Source organism: Miscanthus floridulus, chromosome 19 (genome assembly GCF_019320115.1).
Source record: "Miscanthus floridulus cultivar M001 chromosome 19, ASM1932011v1, whole genome shotgun sequence".
Taxonomy (NCBI): domain Eukaryota; kingdom Viridiplantae; phylum Streptophyta; class Magnoliopsida; order Poales; family Poaceae; genus Miscanthus; species Miscanthus floridulus.
The window spans coordinates 82,371,811-82,397,043 of NC_089598.1; the positions used below are offsets into that span (position 1 = coordinate 82,371,811).

General features: G+C 47.8%; 1 protein-coding gene across 1 annotated transcript; it reads left to right on the top strand.

The window, feature by feature from the left end:
- Positions 1-20,928: 20,928 nt before the first annotated feature.
- LOC136528387 (26S proteasome regulatory subunit 8 homolog A-like) lies at positions 20,929-24,576 on the top strand. Its single transcript, XM_066521344.1, has 8 exons — positions 20,929-21,173; positions 21,868-21,965; positions 22,459-22,683; positions 22,766-22,828; positions 22,942-23,105; positions 23,250-23,502; positions 23,608-23,718; positions 24,102-24,576. Exons 1-8 carry the CDS (start codon positions 20,969-20,971, stop codon positions 24,240-24,242), a joined length of 1,260 nt encoding a protein of 419 aa, XP_066377441.1. The 5' UTR covers positions 20,929-20,968; the 3' UTR covers positions 24,243-24,576.
- Positions 24,577-25,233: the final 657 nt, after the last annotated feature.

Sequence of the window (25,233 nt, forward strand, 5' to 3'; positions counted from 1 at the left end):
TGACGTTTGTCGGGATGGAGTGGAACGCCACGACCGGAAGACGATGCCTGCGTGTGGCGCTAGTGACGAATAGGGCCACAACGTGGAGCTATCCCTATTGACGTCTACAGGGTCGGCGGGACCCACGTGAAGAAAAAGAAGGACCCGGCGATCCTGGAGGACTTCTTCTCCTTCTAGTTCTCTCCTTTTTCCTCGACTGTAATCCATGCTTTCCTTTGCCCTATAAAAGAAAAGGCAGAGCGTTCCATGAAGGGGACTCAAATGAATCGCATCGCAACACATCACACCGATTCGGACTCGAACCCCGAACCAATTAGAACACACAAGCACATAGCAGAGAAGCGATCGAGCCTTCAGCGCCCGTTCGCTCCTCTCACCAGAGACTTGGGACATGTCCCTTTCTCGACCATTTATAACCCCTACTATGAACTTTTAGTGCTAGTAATACGAGCAGCAGCAACGAATTAGATGTAGAGACATTCTGCCCAAACTAGTATAAACCTCATGTCCTCTTAGCACACTATCTAGGCCAGACGCGCAATATTAGGAATTTACTAGCCGGTGGCAACTCGAAACATCGATAGAGCTCGTGCGGAGTCCCGGCCGTAGCCTGGCCTCCTATGCCTCCGTAGCCTGGGCTGGAGTGCGCCTGAGCCTGCGACTCAAGCGAGCTCAAGTCGGCGAAGGCGTTCAGACTCAGAGCGTGGCCTACAACTCCAGCACGAGAGGCGACATGGTGCGCTATCTCCTTGAACATGTGAAAGGTCCTAATGGCTAGGAGGGGCGTGAATAGCCTATTAAAAAATTTCTACAACAACACTTAACAAACCAGTTAGACAATTAAGAGGCGAAGCAAGTGTTGTGCTAGCCTACTATACTAGCAAGCCACCTATCACAATTCTAGTTTATATAGTTTCTATTCACACAATAGCTATGACACCACTAAGTTAGTGTGCTCTCAAAAGCTAACTAAAGAGCCACACTAACCAAACTAATAAGCTCTCACAACTAGCTACACTAAAGAGCTTAATAACTAGTTTACGGTAATATAATGAGAGTGAGCAAGAAGGTTATACCGCCGTGTCGAGGAAGGAGCCAATCAATCACAAGAATGAATAACAATGAAGACCAATCACCTCGGAATCAAATGATGAACACAATGATTTTTTATCGAGGTTCACTTGCTTGCCGGCAAGCTAGTCCTCGTTGTGACGATTCACTCATTTGGAGGTTCACGAGCTAATTGGCATCACACGCCAAACTCTCAATAGGGTGCCACACAACCAACACACGATGAGGATCACACAAGCCACAAGCAATCCACTAGAGTACCTTTTGGCTCTCCGCTAGGGAAAGGTCAAGAACCCCTCACAATCACCATGATTAGAGCTAGAGACAATCACCAACCTCCGCTCGACGATCCTCGCTGCTCCAAGCCATCTAGGTGGCGGCAACCACTAAGAGTAACAAGCGAATCCCACAGCGAAACACGAACACCAAGTGCCTCTAGATGCAAACACTCAAGCAATGCACTTGGATTCTCTCCCAATCTCACAAAGATGATGAATCAATGATGGAGATGAGTGGGAGGTCTTTGGCTAAGCTCACAAGGTTGTTATGTCAATGAAAATGGCCAAGAGAGTGAGCTTGAGCCAGCCATAGGGCTTAAATAGAAGCCCCTATGAAATAGAGCTGTTGTACCCCTTCACTAGGCTGAACACGGGCCAACCGGATGCACCGGTCAGATCGACCGAACGCTGGACCTCAGCGTTTGGTCATGCGATGCACGCCACGTGTCCCTCTCTTCAAATGTTGTGTGCCCAATCTCAATGGTCAGAAGACCACCGGATGCAGCAGGTAACAGTAACTGGATGTTGAACCCCCAGTGTCCGGTCGTTTCTAGTAAGCTTCCAGAAATGATTTTTCCCGACCAGACACGTCTGGTCATGCTTGACCAGACACAGCCAGCATTCGGTCACATGGTGTCTTCCTCTATGCTGCCACGTCAGCATGACCAGACGCAGCCTTCCAGCGTCCGGTCGCTGAGCGACCCAGCGTCCGGTCATGAGACCAAAACGCATGCCCTCTGCTGCCACTGATCGGACGCGCCGGTCCAACCAAGGCCAGCGTCCGGTCACTTACAGTGACCTCCATCTTTTCTGTCTAGGGTGCCGGTGGCACCGTCGGACTGTCCGCACTCTACAGGCGGACACTCCACCGGTGAAGTTCCTAACCCTTGCTCAAATATGCCAACCACCAAGTGTATCACCTTGTGCACATGTGTTAGCATATTTTCACAAACATTTTCAAGGGTGTTAGCACTCCACTAGATCCTAAATGCATATGCAATGAGTTAGAGCATCTAGTGGCACTTTGATAACTGTACTTCGATACGAGTTTCACCTCTCTTAATAGTACAGCTATCGAACCTAAATATGATCACAATCTCTAAGTGTCTTGATCACTAAAACAAAATAGCTCCTACCATTTATACCTTTGCCTTGAGCCTTTTGTTTTTCTCTTTCTTCTTTTCATGTCCAAGCACTTAATCATCACTATGGCATCACCATCATCATGTCATGATCTTCATTTGCTTCACCACTTGAAATGTGCTACCTATCTCATGATCACTTGATAAACTAGGTTAGCACTTAGGGTTTCATCAATTCACCAAAACCAAACTAGAGTTTTCAACATGTTGAATCGACAGAGCTTCTCCATGGGGTCGTGTTCTACATTGTAGCGCGTACCCCACCACTGGTAAAGCCCCCACAGTGACGCCTTGGAGTTGAGGTCATCGGTGGTGAACTTTACGCTGGTGGTGGCGGCCAGCTTCAACAGAGCTAATAGTGCTAGCAATGCCACCATGCCTGCTAGCTTGATAAACTGCTGCTTCATCATGGTCATCTCGGTGGAGCTAGCGATTGGCCTGCTTGCACTACTACTCTCTGGTTTATTTGGCGATAGATATTCTATGAGCTAGCTAGCTACGTACATACATGTTTGTGTTGTGGAAGAAGCGATGGATCGAAGTGATAGATATGGGTCGGATGGTGTCGCGGTGCCTCCTTTTATAGATGAGCAGCCAGCCAGCGGTGCGCCACGCAAGTCGAACCTCGTAGAAGATGCAGGTGCGCTGCGGCAAGCTAGGGATCGGACGAGCTAGCTGTCTAGCTACTTGTTTGCATTGGCGTTGTTTGGGTAGCTGATCTAACAACCGGTGGTTAGGCTAGCTGCTTCGGTCAGTTCAGTGTACGCCGACCAGATCTAACACGACCAACTCACTCCCGAGACAGCTCATGCGCACATGTCGAGATGGTACTCGCCGCTCATACATGGCCAACTGGCCTGCTGCGGGCTGCGCGAACCCGCAAGTTATTGGTTGCCGTTGTCTCAAGATAAGAAGGGTGGCCGAGATTAACATGGATCGAATCGAAGCACCTCGAGCGGCCCGATTGGCGGCATGCAGTTTTCACGAGCTCCTCCCCTCCCCTCGCTATGTGGTGATGACCGAAGGTTGAGGATGAAGCTAACATGTGGAGCCCACATGTTAGAGAGTAGAGGGAGGGCAGTAGCATGGGTAAATAGGTCATTTCCCATGCTAAGTGAGGGCTTTGAGGCTCGCTGCCACGCTGGTATGCTCACCTGACGTGTGACATCAGCGAAAGTGACAAATGCTTATGAATTTCATTGACCACAGTTACATAGGAGCGTGATTTTTTTTAATTTTAACATTTTTTGAAAACTAATTTTAAATCTAACATGGTCGGTTTTTTTAAAACTAACACTTTTGGTCGCGCCTATTGCCCTGGCGTGGCCAAATGCCTATGCCACGCCATGCATGGTGGCGCGGCAGAGGGCTGACATGTCAGCGACCAGAATCGCTGACCGCTGACGGGGCAGGGCCTGCCGCGCCACCGATCTTGGCGCGGCAGTGCCACACCATGGCACATGGCGCGGCGGTACCTAGACGGTTTACCGCCTCCACCATGCCTCGTGCTTGGAACTGTGCCACTCGCCACGGCCACGCGCCCATCCACCTATTGTGGCCACTACCGAGGCCTATGCCGCCAATGAACTTCACACCGGTGACCACCCCGTCACTCCATGGCATCAAACTCTGCGCCGACGTCAAGCTTTGTGTTGACGAGCCTTTTGTAATCGGATGTTTCACGCGTTTTAGATGTATGTTTCATGTGTTTTCCATTTCAACAGCCGTCCATATTAACCACCGTAATGACTGGTCTTCATTTCCCCCTTACACGCCTCTCACATTAATTATAGGTGAATCAATCGATCACAAGCACTCGTGGACTCGTGGTGTTGCTCCTTAACAACTCATAGGATATATACGTACGCACTCATCGTGGAAGTTCATCAGATGCTTTCGACTTCTGGCCTCCTCCTCCCTGTCTATCTTTTCAACTCCATAGAATAGATAGAAATGCAACTATAAAGCTGCGATCCCCAATTGTTATTCGGTGCTCATCTGTTGTGTAGTATCTTGGGATGCCAGGAAAGCTAATCATGACGGCAGTGCTGCCGCAACGCATAGAAACGAATATGAAGCAAATAAATAAAGTTCGTGCGCAAGTTGACCACATAACATTTTCATTGTTTGACATAAGTTTGGCATAACATAACCAAATAACCCCATAAGTTTCAGACGTCAATATTCGTTTGACCTAACAAACTAAGACCTAGGAGTGTAAGGATCCCTCGGACGCCTCTGTCCCTTTGGATTTGTTGGCAACACATTGGGAGTGTAGCCAACGTCGGTATGGTCGCATCAACGGTGCGTACGACTCGTACCCTACAAGTATATGATACGCATGATTACTTATAATTCTTTATGATCGTTAGTTCATGGAGCATACATATTTAAAGAAACTACCTTTGTTAGTACCTGTGAGGCTCCTTGGGTACCGAGCGGGGCACCACCTAGCTGAGACATGCTGATCTCATCCTGCACCCAATTGTCCCACTGGTCGTGCTGTCTGCGGAAGCCCGAGGGGTTGTCGTCGTCGTCATCGTTGTCCTCGTCGTCCTCGGTTGTAGGGTCCTTCCTAGCGCTATGATGTGGTGGTGTACGCACCGTGGAAGTGGCACCTATCATCTACTGAGAAGAGCCAGCTGGTGTCCTCAAAGAGGCTGAAGATATGCCACCCGACCGCGCTAGGAGTGGCGGTTCCTCATAAAAAGTGTCCATGCAGCTCAGCTTCTTAGCTAGCTTCCTACAGCTCTTCTTCACCTTTTACATAAATAGACATTAAAGTTAGTACATTTCCCAAACACATATACACTGAACAAACATTTTCGAAACAGATAAGTTTATGTTTACCTCCACAAAAGCCGCGAGAACGCCTGGCCCTAGCCCTCTAGACTCGTGAAGCCAAAACGATGCTTCGTTGGATAGCCTTGACAATTGTGTCGCCTGGGTACAGAAACGCGGTTGGACGATTTTAGTACACATACTTAATACCAAAAGGATTTCAAATTATACCATTCAAGTATCTTACCACGTATCTTTGAAGTGGGGCTCTCTGTAGCTGTGTGTCCTCCCTAGTGGTAATGTCATACACATCTTCGATGACATCTTCCTCTAAGTCCTCATCAATCGCCTCCTCAGTGTACAGGGGTTTGATATGTGTCCTCATAGACCTGTGAAGCCACCGTAGGTACTCGTTGAAGGTGTGCTGGTTGTGTGGAGGAACCACATGGATCGGATGTCGTACCCTATTCTGCCACAAATGGATGTGTGCGCTATGTGTCATGTGCTAATCCTTGGTCTTGTACCTCTTCCTATGGTCATACCTACAACAAAACGATGTTAGTTGTACCACACACCTCTGAATTATAGCTTTGTTATTAATCGATAACACACCTGTACAATGCTTGGTTGGTGGAGTAAAGCGGTGGTGGGCAGCCTGTCATTCTTCCAAACTGTCTATAGACCCTGATGGGTAAGTGAATCTCGACCACATGGAAGAAAATAAGAGGGACGTCGCAGCGATACTCGTTTGACTCATCCCTAGTGACAGGACTGAGATAGTACTAGAGCTCCAGAGCATCCCAAGGACACCAATGCACCTAAAAATTCATAATTGAGTTAGGTTGTGATATAGTGTACATCGAACAAGACACAGGTATGATAGTAAAGAGGGCGTAACCTGGTGCTATGTCAGGACATCGAGACCGTCCGTGTACTCCCTGTACTTGCGCCTCGTATTCCCTCTAACTAACTCTGCTTCCGTCTAGATATACAAAGCTGTAGGGAGTGTATCCTGTCTGTTTCATTGCTGCATTGAACACGATAATGAATTAGCCATTAATAATCTCATCATATGTAACTGCCTTGAAGAATATAGTGAACCGAAATACTTACTGGTAAACTATTATTAAGGGGCCTCCCAATGGGCCATCGTTCCCAACACTAAACCTGGAGTAGGTAGGAGCAACCCCAAGGTTCATATATCCCGAGGTGCGACGGCAGGCAATGCATAGCTGTCGATACGTCCATGCCAGGACTACACTGCCCTAGCTGTACGCCGCTATGTTCTCCCATGGCTGACGTAGTATGTCAAGGAAGATCCAGCTGATGGTGTTGCCCGAGGCATCTGGGAAGAGGAAAGCACCAAGAAAGTGCTAGAGCCACACTCGAGTAAACCTATCGATCAGAGCCTCCACAGCCTATGGGTCTAAGTAATCAAAGCGCTCTATGATCTAGGACGACGAAACACAGGAATTTTCCCGAAAATTGACCAAAGAAAATGAGATCCGATGGCTGCAGGAAAGCAATGCAAGTATTACATAGGCTTGAATGACTCACTTATTTTTCTTGAAAGCCTCATCGTCTGGTGGAAGAAAGCTAGTAAACTGAGCCACCAGCTCCTTCCAGTGATCGTTGTCAACTATTCCTGTCACTGGAAGTCCCCCCAACTGAAGGCCAAAAATAGCCTTCACGTCCTACATGGTCAAGGTCATCTCGCCACAAGGTAGGTGGAACGTGTGGGTCTTAGGGCTCCACCTGTTATAAGAATAGAACGACTGTTAGTTGCCTCAAATTTGTTACAAGAAAGTTTACGTACAAAGAATGCACTCGCACCTGTCTACAGCTGCAGTAAGTAGTGCTGGGTCAAGGAGCGGAAGACCATGATTGACAACACGGACAAGCTCGAGGAAGCCGGCACGCCGTATGTATGGTGCGTAATGCTCGTCCCACTGGTGCGCCCTGGTGTGCGTGTGTGGGGGTATTAACCCCTATACCCTTACGACTATGCTTGGGTCGGCCCAGATCAGAGGGTCTGGCCCACTAGAAGACGATGCGTGGTCCGGACAACCTGTTCAGAATCCCGCATAAGGAATCAAGGCAGATTTGGAGGTCAAGCAAGATCCTGGTCGGTTAGAATAGGAATCCTTATCCGGCCACCTATGGCAATTGTAATTGACTAGGATTAGTTTCCAGATCTGTAACCCTGCCCCGGACTATATAAGGCAAGGGGGACCCCTCTAAAAAACATCTCTCATTGACATACAACAATACAATCAGACGCAGGACGTAGGTATTACGCCTCTACGGCGGCCAAACCTGGATAAAATCTTGTGTCTGTCTTATGTCACCATCTTGTTTGTAGCTTGCACATCTATCTACCGATAATCTACTACCTTGGGCATACCCCTAGGTAGACTACCGACCATATTTCGTCGACAGTGGCATGCCAGGTAGGGGGTATGCGTACTGCTCTCCAGGTGAACAAGATGGTCATCATCCTCGGTTCCATGGCTACGCCGAATGGCCTCACGTTCACCATCGGCCACATCACCTGGACCATCGGCTCTGACGACTTCATCGCCATGACCCTGGAGGAGGTGCGGGTTCAATCTACGCCGACCACTGCTTCACCTGCATCGGCTACGGCTCCGACCATGCCAGCGTTGTCTTCAGCCACACCGACAACCCGTCGTCCGCTTCCTCGCTACAAAAGGAGGCAGATCGACAACACCGACTTGCTCGACTCCATCGATCGGGTCGGCACCAAACTTGTCGAAACCCTGGCTCTGGTAAGTTCAGTTCAAAGTCAATCTAATGAGCAGGTAACTACGACCCATAATAGATCTACCCGACCAGCTCAGGCTAGTCGTCCTGCACGACTCGGTACGGATCTCGTGGTCACATCTACTCCTGAAGGGCGCTCCATTTGTTGCCGGCCAGCCCCTGTGACGGGTCTTCGGCTCTCTGAGTATGAAGCCTCGATGGAGAACCACTAGGTCCAGCCCTACGGCCTACGCAACTTCGTCAACATGGTCCGAATTGAGGATTATCAAGAAGGATCGGTCCACATAGTTCAAGAGGGTGGCTCAAGCTCCTCGTCCGGCATCGCATCTAATGCCTTTGTTCACACCGAGCTCCAACATCATGACAATGAAGGCGTTGAATACAATCTGGATATCCTAGACCACGCCCTGGGATTCCCACGATTCCCATCCTTCCTACCAAGGTGAGGAGACTTGGTCAATGTCGTTAGTAATGACGAACCACCAGCAGTCGGTGAAACAGAACAAGAAAGGCTAGCACGCGAAGCACGCAATATTGACCAGTTTAATCGCCGATAAATTGAAGCCAAGGCAGAAGAGGAGGCCCGACGCATAAGGGTCTAGCCACGCGACCTTAACAATGCTTTTGATAGGGTGGGGGACAAGCAAGTCTTCAAGACTCCAAGCACCAACGTAGTTGTTGCTATGGCGATAATGCAACGACTACCCAATACCCCGGAAACACAGGTAGTTCATGATGACATACAAGCTTACCTGACGGCTGCTATGGCCCAGACCATAGAGATTGTAAATCAAGCCCGAGCTCCATCCGTCTCAGTCGAATCAAGCCATAGCTGCCAGTACTCAAGTCGCTCACAGCCACCCAACCAACGTGGCTCGCGCAACAATGACCCATCAGACAACCGTCAAGGCAGAAACGGTGGCCATGGTGGTGGTTGGGACGACAACCACCGTCGGGATGACAATCACCGTGACTTTCAGGACAACAACCGCCGAGACAACCGTGATAATCGCCACGATAACCACGGTCGCAGGGTTAATCAGGATGGCAACCAAGATCACCGTGATGGCAATAGCGATCTCTGCCATTACCTCGGAGGACGCGATCTACGTGATCGCATCAACCAAAGAGCCAACGATCATGCATCCCACGAAACCTATCACCATATGGAATATGATACTACCCATGGCCCTTTGGGTTTGAAGCAGTTCACTCCGCACCTTCGCCAAGTCATATGGCCCAAGAACTTCAAGCTCAAAAAACTTTAGAAGTACGACGACAAAGAGAACCCCAAGTTATGGGTCATGCTCTACGAAACTGCGTGCGGATCAGCCATGGCTGATGAGCACGTCGTGTCTAACTACTTCCCAGTCGCTGTTGGCCATGCAGGTCACCAATGGCTGGTCAGCTTGTCGGCGAACTACTTTGATTCTTGGCAAGAGCTCAAGCAAGCTTTCATCGACAACTTCATTGCTACTTGCGAGCAACCCGGCAACAAATATGATCTGCAGCGGATTCGAGACCGGAAAGATGAGCCACTATGCGAGTACGTTTGGCGTTTCTTGGAGATGCGCATCAAGGTCCCATCAATCTCCGACAACGAGGCAATCGAGGCTTTCATTACTAGTCTCCGCTTCCACGATGCCCTACGGGACAAGCTCCTTCGCAAGAGACCTAAATTAGTCACAGCGCTCCTAGCCACTGCTAAGAAATATGTAGATGCCGATGATGCTAAAAAAGATAATCATTGAAGAAGCAGCAAGGGTGCCACACTCCGACCACCCCCCACACCGCGATGACTACCGTGGCAACCGTGGTCGGAACGACAATTTTGATCACCGCAACCAGCGCAACGACCCTCGCGACCACCGCGACCAGCGTAATCAGTGGCATAATCGCTGTGACGATTACAGGGGCAAGCGTGCTTGGGAAGACGACGGCGAGGTCAACACTGTTAAGAAAGGTGGCGGACGTCGCAACTACGATGAAGACTACGCCAAAGCATTGATAGGACCCTCCCAGCTCCACCCCAAGTCAAACCATACCATGGAGAATTGCCATGTTCTCAAGTCTATCTACACGCATCAATAGGCTCCGGATATATCCGACAAGCCTAACAACACAGGGGAACAGCACAACGAAGACAACGATGATGAAGATGTAGATCCCCGTCAGAAGTACGTCAAGCCAACCAATCGTGTCCACACCATCATTGGAGGCAAAGTGTCCATCGAGACCAAACGAGAACGCAAGCTCCTTGCCCACGCCTGTTTGAATGTGGCCAACATCGACAACCTCATCGTTGATCCGTGGCTCCCTCCTTGGTCTTACCGCGAGATCTCCTTCAGTAGGAAGGACCAATGGGCAGCAATACCTGGGCCAGGATGTTTTCCCCTGGTCCTTGATCCTTGTATCAACAAGGTTCAGTTTGATAGAGTGCTGATTGACGGCGGCAGTTCCATCGATATACTGTTCAAGAATAGTCTGCCAGCCCTGAAGATAACCCAGGTGGATCTCAAACCATACGAGGCACAATTCTGGGGTGTTCTCCCCGGTCAGAGCTCTACACCTCTTGGGCAGATCACGCTACCTATGCAGTTTGGTACCCTGGACCACTTCCACACCGACTACATCAACTTTGTGGTCGCTGACTTCGATGGCACCTACCATGCTATCCTTGGTCGACCATCGCTCACCAAATTCATAGCCATACCTCACTACAGGTATTTGGTGCTCAAGATGCCTACCGAGAAAGGGGTTCTAACTCTCAGGGGCAATGTATATGCAGCTTATACCTGCGAGGACGACAGCTTCAAAATAGCAGAGGCTCACGACCTCTCTATTCATAAGGCTGAGACTATGCTCGACGCCAAGAAGACCTTGGCCGACCACCTGGAGATCCCAGAGCTCGAGGCTCCATGCAAGAACATCAAGTCCAAGGAGCACAAGGTGATCCAGCTGGTCGATGGTGATCCCAGCAAAAACGGCCCTTATCGGGGCCAACCTGGATCCTAAATAGGAAGACGCGCTCGTCAGGTTCTTGAGGAGCAACGTGAGTGTGTTCGCATGGAAACCTGCTGACATGCCCGGTGTACCTCAAAACTTGATCAAGCACTCCTTGAATGTCAATGGCAAGGCCAAACCTATCAAGCAGAAGCTACGATGGTTCGCTCGCGACAAAAAGGAGGCAATTAGGGTAGAAGTTACATGACTTTTGGCAGCTGGATTTATTAAAGAAGTGTATCATCTAGAGTGGTTAGCCAACCCAGTTCTTGTACGCAAAAAAATAATGAATGGATAATGTGCGTTGATTACACTGATCTCAACAAACACTGCCCTAAAGACCCCTTCGGCTTACCTTGCATAGACGAGGTCATGGATTGCTACTCTGGTTATCACCAGATCGCTCTCAAAAAGGATGACCAGATCAAGACATCTTTCATCATGCCTTTCGGTGCCTACTGCTACATGACCATGTCGTTCGGGCTCAAGAACGCCAGGGCTACCTATCAACGCGCCATATAGGCCTGCCTCAAAGACGAGATAAAAGATGACCTCATCGAGGCTTATGTTGATGATGTAGTTGTCAAGACCAAGGAAGCACATACCCTTGTTGACAACCTGGAACGCACCTTTGCAGCCCTTAATACATTCCAATGGAAATTAAACCCAAAGAAGTGCATCTTTGGTGTTCCTTCTGGTATACTGCTTGGCAACGTCATCAGTCATGATGGCATACGCCCTAACCCGGAGAAAGTCAAAGCTGTCTTAGACATGAAGCCACCCAAAAAGGTGAAGGATGTCCAGAAGCTTACCGGATGCATGGCTGCTCTTAGTCGTTTCATATCAAGATTAGGCGAAAAAGGACTACTGTTTTTCAAGCTGCTCAAAACATCCAAGAAGTTCAAGTGGTCGGAGGAAGCAAACGCTGCCTTCACACAGCTGAAACAATTCCTTACATCACCTTCGGTCCTCACTGCTCCCAGAGAAGACAAAACCCTCCTACTTTACATTGCGGCAACTAATCGAGTGGTCTCCACTGCCATGGTGGTCGAGCGCGACGAGCCTAGCCACGCCTATAAGGTACAACGACCAATCTATTTTATCAGTGAGGTACTCAATGAATCCAAGACTAGGTACCCATAGATTCAGAAACTGATCTACGCCATACTGATAACATCTCGAAAGTTGAAACATTACTTCGACGGATATCGTATGGTGGTCATGACCGAGTACCCTCTAGGAGACATCATTCGCAATAAGGATGCGAATAGGCGCATCGTCAAATGGGCAATGGAGCTATGCCCTTTCTCCTTAGAATTTGCAAGCCGTACTACAATCAAGTCTCAGGCACTCGTCGATTTCATCGTCGAGTGGACAGACTTAAGCACACCTGCTTCTCAGGGGCTCGATGAGTATTGGAAGATGTACTTCGACGACTCTCTCAACATCGACGATGCGGGAGTAGGAGTCCTTTTCATGTCACCATCCAAGGAGCAGCTCCGGTATGTCCTCAGGATTTATTTCCCAGCATCTAATAACGCCGCCGAGTACGAAGCATGCCTACATGGTTTGCGCATTGCGATTGAGCTCGGTGTCAAACGTCTCTATGTCTACAAAGACTCGTCTCTGGTCATCAACCAACTCAACAAGGACTGGGACACGACTAGCGAAAAGATGGATGCATACTGCAAATCAATCAGAAAGCTGGAAGGCAAGTTCTATGGCATCGAGTACACACACGTGGTCCAGGACAAAAATCAAGCAGCAGATGCACTGTCAAAGTTAGGATCATCTCGAGCTAATGTCCCACATGGCGTATTTGTTCAAGACCTGCTCATGCCTTCCATCGAAGAGGAAGATCCCACGGTCAACAAGCCTCCAGACCAGCCATTGGTGGCTACGGTTCCAGCGTCAAGCACCACCGAGCCACCTCCGACCACTAATTAGCCCGACTGGAGAGTACCTTTCATCAAATACCTGACAGATGGTAGCGGTTACACTGATCGGACAGAAAACGAATGCCTGATGCATCGTAGTAAGCAGTATCTGCTCGTCGATGGCAAATTATGGCGCAAGAACGCAAAGGAGGAAATCTTGATGAAGTGTATAACCCCAGAGGATGGCGAACAACTCCTGGACCAAATCCACTCTGGCTCCTGTGGCAACCACGCGGCTTCGAGAACGCTGGTTTGCAAGGCTTTCTAAGTAGGGTTCTATTGGCCGTCAGCTATAGCCGATGCAGAGAAGCTAGTCCGCCATTGTGAGGGTTGTCAGTTCTTCGCCAAGAGAATCCACGTACCAGCACACGAGATCAAGACAATACTAGCCTCTTGGCCCTTCATGTGCTGGGGACTGGATATGATCGGGCCCTTCAAACCGGCTCCTGGGAAATTTACATGTGTCTTTGTGCTGATCGACAAATTTTCTAAGTGGATAGAGTACATGCCTCTGGTACATGCATCTTCAGAAAAGGCTGTCACGTTCATCGACCAAGTCATCCACCGCTTCGGCATACCCAACATCATTATCACTGATTTGGGTACTCAGTTCACCGGGAACGCTTTTTGGGACTTCTGCGATGAAAGGAGCATAGTAGTAAAATATGTCTTGGTGGCGCACCCTAGAGCTAATGGATAGGTCGAGCGGGCAAATGGTATGATATTGGACGCACTTAAGAAGAGGATGTACAGAGAAAATGACAAGGCACCCAGAAGATGGCTCAAAGAGTTACCAACCGTGGTCTGGGGACTCAGAACCTAGCCCAGTCGTAATACCGGCGTATCACCATACTTTATGGTTTATGGTGCTGAGGCAGTGCTCCCAGCAGATATAGCCTTCAGATCAGCATGGGTAGAGAACTTCGACAAAGACAAGGCCAATGAAGCGCGGGAGCTAGAAGTGAATAGTGCATAAGAGAAGCGGCTCGATTCTTGCGTACGTATAGCCAAATACCTTATTGTTTTGTGCAGGTACTACAACAAGAACGTTAAGGAGCGGTTCTTTATGGTTGGGGACCTGGTCCTAAAGTGGAAGACGAATCAGGCTGGTGTCCACAAACTCGCAACTCCATGGAAAGGGCCCTTCATGATCAAGGAAGTTACACGACCAACGTCTTATAGGTTAGCTCACCTGGATGGTACAGACGTACCCAATTCATGGCACATCGACAAGCTTAGGCGTTTCTATGCTTAACTACTAAGATATGTACTCCTCTTGTACTTTCGATTTAATTCAACAAAGCTATTATGATTTCTCCGACCACTCTAATGTGTCACTTTGAAGTCTATTGTTATCCTAACTCAACCAGTCAAAAACGACCACCATTCCTTCCCGAGTTTTCAGAGTAGGCCCTGTCTCCGGTTCTTCCCAACGCGTGTATGGGATCTGCTCTCTACGCTATGGGTGATCGGCAGGTCCCCTCTGGTTTAACTTGTCTGCGTCTATGTGTGCATAGGCTACGCACCTCACACTCCGACCATAGGACAAACTAGGGCCATACAAACCTGACAGGATGACGTGTCGACTAAACTGGTACAACTAAACAGAATGCTAACATGTTCTCACTTAGTTACACCAACATGAGATCCAAGCTTAAATATGTTTTCCACAAAACAAACAAGCTTATGCTGATAAACAGTTACGTTATTACAAGCTTGCCTGAAAAGGTCTAAGTTTACAATAACACAACTACATCTTCTTCTATAGCTATAGCCTATACTATTGGTTGGTCGGGTCACGCGGCACCTGCTGCTCGAGTCCCGGGGACTCCTATACTGGTCGAGCTGAAGAAGATGGCCCTGCCGATGCCTGGCTGGTCGAGACCACAGGCTTCGCCGGTTGGCTCAAAACTGATGGCATTTCCAGCTGACTTGTTGATGGCGTTTCTAGCTGACTTGTTGATGGCGTACCCTGTACAGGTGTTGTCCCGCCTCCACATAGGTTAATGTCGCCAATTATCTTTGAAGACAAGTCTAGCTGGGTCATCCGAAGCTCCTCAGCCTTGTCTGGATCTACCTCCTTCGGGTATCTAGCCTCTAGGCACTTGAGATCGATCAAGGGGTAGTGAGCACGTACCATGCTTAGCACATGTGCACCTATGTACTCACCCGCCTCCTTCACGAACTCTTGGAACCATCCCCATGCCTTTCGGCATCTATCGACCAGTCCGAGCTACGGCATCCTCGGCACGTCCTCTGTAAGCGCTGGGTTGATAAGGTTGAGGACCAGCAAAATGCCCGTTGCCACCTCCTGGCACCGGTCTTTCCATGTGTCCTGATCCTCAGTGATCTCTTGGCACCACGCCATCTAGCCATCACGATCTTTCATCATGGCTTCTAGATGCTTCTTGGCATTGACTTTTAAAACTACAAACCGCACAAGCCATTAAAACGTCATATCACGACAAGATAAAGCGGGCAACAAAAGTGAGCAAAGGGGCTTGGAAAACTTACTTTTTAGTTCCTCTTTCATCTTGGTCGTGTGGTCCTAGAGCTGCGACTGATCGTGCGCCAGTTTTTTGTTGTCCTCCTTCAGGCGATCACACTCCATGACTGCATGATTGTTCTCCTCTCGGAGACGGGCCACTTTGGCTTCTAAGCCTGCACTACAGCTGTTACTACCAACAACGCAACAACACTTGTCATGCACTCGTTGTGATAAAGTGACTACTTACTTGTTCTTTCTTGCTCTTTGTTACTAAGTAGGACGACCAGGTTCTGGTTCTGGGACTCTTGTTCCGTCCTCTCACGGTTGGCGGCTTCAAGTTGGTGACGCAAGCGTTCCACTTCCGCCGTCAGCTCTTTGTTGCTTGAAGTGATCCCCTCGATCTGGTCGAAGCATTTCTTATGGTACCTTGCGGTCTTCATTAAGTCCTATGTGCAAAAAGCTAAGTAAGAAAGTTTGACTACACAGCAAGATCAGGTGATGAAGCAAAACATACCTGGACCTCCATCACCAGTCATTTCACCGCTCGTTCAACCTTCTTGGTCTCTTCGACCTCTGGGATTTCCTCATGAACAACCCATTGGTTGTTTCGCCAGTGCGACACATATACATGTTGTCGCCTGTCCTGTAGACGGCCCAGGACCTCTTCTACTTCGTCCTCTTTGGCCTCTTCTTCAGGTACCGGTGCTGGTCCGGAGTTGGCAGCTTCTGCGATCACTATGGCCTTCCCACAGGCTGCAGCATCGACAAACGTGCTCTATGCTCTTGACTCCGGCCGCTGCTCCTTGGTCTGACCCGTTACCCCTGGTACTGAGGTGTCGCCCTCTGTAGGGTTGGTGCTCGGAGCACTTGTGCTTGGCTCAGCTCTTCCCTCGACCACCTGCTCGGGGACTGTTGTCTGGCCGCTTGTCTGTTGAGGCTCCGGTAGACCTTCTGCTATGGGTTCCTCCATGGTCGGCTACTGGGCAGTCTTCTCTGACATTGCTAGCGGAGTCACGCCGCTCCTGGCTAGTTGGTCCAGATTTTCGGTGGACGTCGACCTAATATATCTGAGATAAGTTCAGAAGGCAACCGTAATCAATATAAATTGCAAGCTTACATCAAGGTTACAAATACTTACATGTTGGAAGCACGGAATGATGTGGTGAAGGCGCATCTCTTTGCCCATGCTTGCTCCACGTGCTGCGCGGGTGACACCTGGTCTCCCTCTACGTCTAGCACCGACGCTGGGGCTTGGTGCTCGACCCCTCTGCCGCTTGTCCTCGGCGCTGCAGTGGTATGCGATGTGAGTCCCACCGGCACGAAGGAGCCACCTTGCTCCATTGACTCCAGTTGCCTCCTCCTCTTTCGAGGGATGAGTTGAAAGATGTCTGCATCCTCTGTGTCGTCGTCCGACAAAGTCAAGATCGTCTGATGACGCTTGCTGGTCGCTGGCCACTTACCAGCAGCTTTGGCCGCTGCCTCCTCTCCAACTCCGAGCACGGCCCAGTCCACGTCCTCGCCCCCGATGCTGGTCTAGGTGGTCAGGTCAGCAACTTGTGGCCAATCTACACTAGGGGTTGGCGACACAAACAATGTCGCTCTATCCCGACCATTAACCTAGGAAACAAATAGGAGATCACACAGTAAGTTTCTACTACAATATAAGACTACGGGTACAAGGCAAGATGAGTTACCTTTGGGGGAGGTTGGACGAGCTTGAAAGCATGCTCGATGGCACTCAATCTAACATAATTTGGATCAGCTAAGTTAAATAGCTCTCCAATTCTGGCTCTGACTTTGATCTTGTCAAGTGCCTCCTGCCTCGTCCTCGTTGGGTCTACGCTACCTTGGTACTCGTAGCCGGGATGTACCCTCCTCTGGCAGGGCTGGATCCTTTGGCTGATGAAGTTCCCAACCACACTGGGACCATCTAGTTTCTTCCACGGGATCATCCCAAGTATTTCTAGAATCTATTCTAGGCTCTCGGGTTTCTCCAATCAGCTGGTCCTCTTCTCCGGAATGAACCCCACGTCATACAGTGTGATCGTGTTTAGCTCTTTGCGGATGTAGAACCACTTCTTGTACCAGTCGTCAAGCGACGTGTTCCAAGGGCAGTGTAGGTACTAGGCCTTTATCCCGTCACGGAGGTTGAGGTACACACCACCGGCTATCTTCGAGCCACCGCTTCCTTTCTTCCGCAAATAGAAAAGATGGCGAAAGAAGTCGAAATGGGGCTGGAAGCCGCCATATGCTTCGCAAAGATGAATGAAGGTGGAGACAAGGAGAATCGAGTTGGGATGCAGATTGCAAATCCCAATCTCGTAGTACAGACAGAGCCCCTAAAGGAAAGGGTGCATTGGAACCCCAAAACCCCGCTTGAAGAAGTCTTCGAAAACAACAATTTCACCTGGTTGTGGATCGGGGTACCCCTCGCCCTCCAGCACGCGCCATCCTGTGAGTTCCTTGTTGTGGAGTACTCCCATGATGACGAGGTCTTCGATGGTCTGCTCGTTGCTTCTCGATTTCCACCACTCCTTCGCCATGACTCTTACTTTCTTCTGGGCATCACTTTTCGCCATGACTCCGGCCTTGCTGATGAAAGAGGATACGGTGGAGGATTGATTGGTGATGATTTCGGAGGTATTACAGTTGGCAAGAGGAAGAAGAAGGCTGCGGCGGCGAATGGTAATGGGGTTTGGTAAAAAGTAACGCCCCAATTTTATACTATATTTAGCCAAGAGTTCCATCGTTTCGTCTGCCCGAGATTCTTGGGAGACGTGCGCATGTGCCGTAGATGGTTGTTTTCACAACCTCGAGATCTATGCCAATATATGCGCCTCTTCGTTATCAGTGTATGCGCCTCTTCGTTACCAGTGTGAGAGGGCCCACGCTAACGCACCTCCTTACAAGTGCTAGGTGACTGTTTGCTTGAAAGGACAAGAAGGCAGTATGACGTACTATATCTGTCTACTTTTTTGACCAGACGTGTCAGATTAGACTTGACAGAGTAAGAAGATAAATAAATACACCAAATAATAGTACAAGTGGCATTTGGTTCTTCGCCGCACCTCTCAAGCTCAGGGACTGTCCAGACCACTACCGTGCTCGGGGACTGTCCAGACCACTATCGTACTCGAGGACTGTCTAGACCACTACCGTGCTCAGGGACTGTCCAGACCACTACCGTGCTCGGGGACTACGCTGACCACTACCATGCTAGAGGATTTTTCAGATAACTACCGTGCTCGGGGACTGTTCCGACCACTGCTCGGAGACCACTATCCTCGGCTACATGTGATTTGTATACACATACAGTCGAGAGGCATTTATTTAGACCTTGCTACAAGACTTATACTTCGCCTTCCAGCAAGCTCGGGGACTACATCGGTACGATGCACCTACCGGTGCATCTCGTATTGCTTGTACGCCGATTGGATTCTTAACTTCAGTGAAAATTCTTTTTAAACCCTGGCACCACGTGCCTATGTCACCTACTACCAGGCTCGGGGACTAAGTGGGCATACTTCACCTTGTGGTGAATGTGTTTATCGACCCCTACGCTTTGACTGATTGCCAGAATTACTATTGTCCAAGGGTCGCTTACATTTCTTTTCAGAAATACAAGTGGGCACACTTGATAAGGAAAGAAATCTTTTTCTTTTTTCTTTAGAGCACCATGCATTCTTCGAACAACCGGAATCTTCGGCTATAATCATGGTCTACTGCTTTCTGTTCTGACCAAAATACTGGCACATTTGATTGGTCAATGTTTCAACCAGTTGGAGATGATATAAAGACGGATCACATTAGTTGAAGGAGATCGAATGGCGTGTCACAGCATAATACATGGTGCTCGGGGACTAGCTATGGGGGTATTAACCCCTATACCCTTACGGCTATGCCTGGGCCAGCCCGGATCAGGGGGTCTGGCCCACTAGAAGACGACGCGCGGCCCGGTCAATCTGTTCGGAATCCCGTGCAAGGAATCAAGACAGATTTGTAGGTCAAGCAAGATCCTGATCGGTTAGAATAGGAATCCTTATCCGGCCACCTATGGCAATTGTAATTGACTAGGATTAGTTTCCAGATTTGTAACCCTGTCCCCCGAACTATATAAGGCTGGGGAACCCCTCTAAAAAACATCTCTCATTGACATACATCAATACAATCAGACGCAGGACGTAGGTATTACGCCTCTACGGCGGCCGAACTTGGATAAAATCTTATGTCTGTCTTGCGTCACCATCTTGTTTGTAGCTTGTGCATCTGTCTACTGATAATCTACTACCTTAGGCATACCCCTAGGTAGACTGTCGACCATATTTCGTTGACAGCGTGCGGGGCCTCAAAGGAGGCAATGCCACCTCTGCGTCGTTGTCACTCAAGATGTGTGCTCGGTGCTGGTCGTCGTACTCCACCTCAAGAATAGGGTACAACGGGTGCTGCGTGGGAGGGGTCATCCTGTTACAAATTGATAAACAAAACGTTAGAGTATTCAAATTAACAAAATTCAAATTAACATTATGTAGCATTGCAAAATTTGAACTACTTGTTATGCAATATGAAAGCACATGTATATATTCAAAGTAAAATTAACAGACATATCACGCACTAGTAACATAAACAATTTCACTAGGAATATAAGCATTTGACAAAACTTCATGAAGTCATCAAAATCAACGTATCATGCACTAGTAAGTACCGACATTTATAAACTTATATCTATACCCAAAATTCCTAACTAAATAACTAACTATAAACTAAATAATAAATACCTAATCAATCCCTAAACCCAAAATTCTAACCTCAAACCTAAAAACTACCTACATAAATCACAAACAAATTCACTAACCTAACTATCCTAAATCACTGACTATCCTAAATCACTATCATAAATTAATAACAATCATAAAACTCCAACTATCCTATATTACTAATTATCCTAAATCACTAATTATCCTAAAACAATAATAATCAAAATAACATGAAATCGAGAGGAAGGTACCTTAGGAGCGGACGGCCTTGACGCGTCGACGTTCGTGACGCGTCCGAGCGTGGCGTGGGCGGGCACGGCCACATGCGGTTGCTGGTGGTGGGCGGGCGGGCAGGGATGCGTGCAGGCGGGGGGGCTCGCTCGTGATATTTATTCGGCTCTGCCGCGCCACGGATCAGGCCGCGGCAGTGCCGCACCAAGATCGGTGGCGCGGTAGGCCCTGCCCCGTCAGCGGTCAGCGATTTCAGTCGCCGCCACGTCAGCCCTCTGCCGCGCCACCATACATGGCGCGGCACATGCATTTGACCGCGTCAGGGCAATAGGTGTGGTCAAAAGTGTTAGTTTAAAAAAAACCAATCGATTTAAAAATTAGTTTTTAAAAAGTGTTAAAATTAAAAAAAAATTTGCATAAAACTGGCGAGGAGGACGGCTAAAAGTTAAAAAGCCCGAATCCAACAAATAAAAACAGCCGCGGCGAACTGAATCGCGCGATGGCGACGGTGTCGATGGACGTCTCGAAGCCCTCGGCGCTGACGGCTGCTGGACACGAGGCTGCCACGGCGAAGACGAGGGGCGGCGGCGATGGTCTGGGGAAGTACTACAACAAGCACATCCACGACGTACTCCTCGCGGTCCAGCAGAGGACCAATGACCTAAGCCGCCAAGAGGCCCAGCGTAACGATCTCAACTCCCAAGGTAAGCGCGCTGGTTCCCCGAAACCCTGGACTCTCATCTCTATTCTAGCGCTTAGGTCGGTCTCCTCGCTTGCTCTGATTGGGGCGTGTCTGAAGTAGGGCGCCCAAAAGACGATCCACTGACTTTGTGTTTTCAGTTTTATTTTGGATTTGGAAAAACCGGAATTGTACATGTTTGCAAGTCATGTTTAATCCAAGTACCCATGGATCAGGTTTAGAATTGAAGGCCCCCTTGCCAAAGGGAATTTGATCTTCGTACTTCATGTTGGAGATTGGAGATTGCTGAATTTTGCTAGTGTGTAGTCCTGATGATGGTTACACCTCTTTCAGAGTTGAAACTTGCCTATCACTCGGCTTACGCGGAGAAATTTCCCTGTTGCACGTTTGCATTTGTTTGCTCTCTGCGCTAGCATTCATGAAATCCTCTCTGTTAGATGAGGTGCTAATGCTAGATGTTAACTCCCTGCGTTTCAAATTATAAGACGTTTTGGCTTTTCGAGATACATTACTTTTACTATGTACCTAGACATAGTGTATACCTAAGTGCATAACAAAAGCTACAAATCTAGAAAAGCCAAAACGTCGTATAATTTGGAATGAAGGGAGTATTGTGTCGACAGAATTCTAATGAAGATTTTGGAATGAACTATGTTATTGCTTACAATCGTTGATAACTCTCAGCTTTTGTGTTGCAGTTAAACTGTGCCGGGAAGAGTTGCATCTGCTTCAGGAACCGGGTTCACATGTTGGTGAGGTTGTGAAGGTGATGAGCAAGTCAAAGGTTCTAGTAAAGGTACATCTCTTCTCTTTCTTTGGTTTTTAAATGTGGCTTATGAACATCCCAGTCTTGCTTTGGCATAATGGAAGAAGCTCAATATTTCATTCCTGGCTATATGTGAAAAGGAACAAATACATCCTTTCTAATCCAAAGTATGCTGTAAAAAAATAATACACGCGAACAAGGATAGATGTTATGCAAATATCTAGTACTTGGTCTATGCAAATATTAGGGAATATAATAGAAACTGGAATGGTGCTTATCATAGATTTCAGGATCGGACACCCATTATTTGTCATGACATTCTACTTATAATTTCCGTGAAAAATAGCAATAATTCAAGCTGATACCAATTTACTGTGCCTCTTCTCTCTGGTTTCTTTGTTTTTACATAGTCCACAGTATGATCATTATGATAGCAGATGTATTTGTATTAGCATGTATGTTTTGAATGGGACTGAGTTTCCACGTATCCTACTGTATCTAACTGGTTATGGCAATCTCTCAGGTGCATCCAGAAGGCAAATATATTGTTGATGTTGATAAAAGTATAGATATTGCAAAGCTCACACCTTCCACACGAGTTGCTCTTCGAAGCGGGAGCTATATGCTTCATGTTATTCTGCCCAGCAAAGTCGATCCACTAGTTAACCTTATGAAGGTTGAGAAAGTTCCTGATTCTACATATGATATGATTGGCGGTCTTGATCAGCAAATTAAAGAGATCAAAGAGGTGTGTAAAGAATTTCATCGTACAGTACATTTTGTTGTTTTGCCCTTCTGTTAGCACTCTGGCTTAATAACTCAATCTTCAGGTAATCGAGCTTCCAATAAAGCATCCTGAGTTGTTTGAGAGTCTTGGGATTGCGCAACCAAAGGTTAGGGTTTGTTTACCAGAACCTTTATATATGTTTTTTTTGTATCAATAAAGTAATTTATTCTGTGGATAATACTATATACTATATTGATATTTATCCTATTCATCTTTCAGGGTGTCATTCTCTATGGCCCTCCAGGTACTGGAAAAACATTACTTGCTCGTGCAGTTGCTCATCACACAGACTGTACCTTCATTAGGGTGTCTGGTTCTGAGCTGGTTCAGAAGTACATTGGAGAGGGTTCCCGGATGGTTCGTGAACTTTTTGTGATGGCTAGGTACACATTCTCAGTTTATGTTGCAGTCAAATCATCACTCATCACCATCAGTGTTACTTCAATGGGATTCTAAGATAAATTGTTGCGATAAATGCTGCATAGTTATATTCCAAGATGCTTAATTATCTCATTTTGTCTTGACAGGGAACGTGCACCATCCATTATATTTATGGATGAAATAGACTCCATTGGATCAGCTAGGATGGAGTCAAGTGGCAGTGGTGATAGTGAGGTTCAGCGCACCATGCTTGAGCTTCTGAACCAACTTGATGGTTTTGAAGTAACGAACAAGATTAAGGTTCTCATGGCAACAAACAGGATAGACATTTTGGATCAAGCCCTCCTTAGGCCTGGACGCATTGACAGGAAAATTGAATTTCCAAATCCAAGTGAAACTGTAAGTGATGCAGTACTTGGAATGCTAACAGTTTTTCAGCAATCAAGTTTTCAATGCCCACATGGCTGCTGATTTTGACTAACCTATAATCTTCCGGTCTTTCAGTCCCGCTTTGATATTTTGAAGATTCATTCAAGAAGAATGAACTTGATGCGCGGCATTGATCTGAAGAAGATCGCTGTGAAGATGAATGGAGCCTCTGGAGCAGAGCTGAAGGTTTGTATGACGATCCTAGTTTACAAAGCATGCCTTACCAAGAGAAAATTTGCATTCAGAATGAAACAATAGACAGTAAAAACATTAAACAACTTCTTTAAGTATCTGCAGAAATTCAGAAGCCTCAGGTTGTTATCATGTTAGTCCATGTAGTTAAAATTCCATCTGCGCAAGATTTGGCCTGGGTAGCAAGGTTAAATGTAGCAGTTGTCTGGATTCACCCTCATCATTTTAGCCTCTGCAATTAGCCATTTAGGCAGAACTTCAGTCAGATTTATCAGCCATCACTTGCTCACCCTTTGTGCACTGAAAGTGTCAAAGGTGCAGATACCATAACGGTTATGGTACACTACTCACGTTGATTCTACCTTGTGGTTTTGCAGGCTGTTTGCACAGAAGCAGGAATGTTTGCCCTTCGGGAGAGAAGGGTGCACGTCACCCAGGAGGATTTCGAGATGGCAGTGGCGAAGGTGATGAAGAAGGATACAGAGAAGAACATGTCTCTGCGGAAGCTCTGGAAGTGAGTGGCTCATGTCTCTCCGCCAGGCTTACACTGCCATGTCCAAGCAGCTGAAGCGGGTGGCTGCGCGGATTTTCTGTGAGACTCTGGAAAAGCATTTCTGGATCTTGGAAGCTGAATCTTAACAGCGTCGTTGCGTAGCAGCTTTATTATAAGTTAAATTATTGGTTTATTGAATCATTATTAAAGAGGCTTGAGACGGAGATCAGTTATGCTCATGTGCTTCGCCGTCCTGTCACTCTTTATAGCCCAAACTAAGGTGCTGTTTGCTTCGGCGGTGGGAACGGCAACGGTAATGCAACGAGTAAACGGTGTGATCTGTTAGCATGCAACTGAAAGAGCGATTTGTTTGGATGACTGCTTATTGCATATTTGCATGTGGGCATGCGGGGAGTGGCGGCAACAGATCGCGCCCGGTGGAGAGCGGTAACCAAATTGCATGGGCCCGTATCGGTTCACGGTGTGATGGATTGCGGCTCTATCCAACCAAACGCCGACCAAGGAAATCTACGGCCAAAAATACGTGGGAACTGATTACCGGAATCGGATAGTGAACTGATTACTGGCAAAAAGTTCCAAAACAAACAGCACCTAAATGGTATGGAATGGAAAATGATCAAAGGAGAGGAACTAATAGTCTAACAGAGATACGTTCTCTTATTCAAACTAAAAAATGTTACATTCCAGGACAGTGTAGATCCTTTTATAGGACTCGCAAACCACAGAGGGATAACACTATCCCATATTCTAGTGCATATACTGTATTACAATTTAAAGTAAAAGCAAAATTGGCCTGTTCACTACTGTCCTGCTGACTTTACTACTACAGCCGACGCCAAGATGACTTTACTACTACAGCCGACGCCGCCAAGAGCTCACTTTGTCAGGATGGAGAACACAACTAATTGAAACCCTGAATTTCTCGAGACAGAGAACACAACTAAAAGACGTTTTGAACCTCCAATCTTAGGATGGAAAACTCAGCTTATCGATAT

Bases quoted from the DNA above. Each gene is read 5' to 3' on its own strand.
- LOC136528387 (XM_066521344.1), top strand. From the start codon at position 20,969: ATGGCGACGGTGTCGATGGACGTCTCGAAGCCCTCGGCGCTGACGGCT. The intron at 23,106-23,249 runs GTACACATTCTC...TTGTCTTGACAG, and splicing joins GAACTTTTTGTGATGGCTAG to GGAACGTGCACCATCCATTA. The intron at 23,719-24,101 runs GTTTGTATGACG...GTGGTTTTGCAG, and splicing joins CCTCTGGAGCAGAGCTGAAG to GCTGTTTGCACAGAAGCAGG.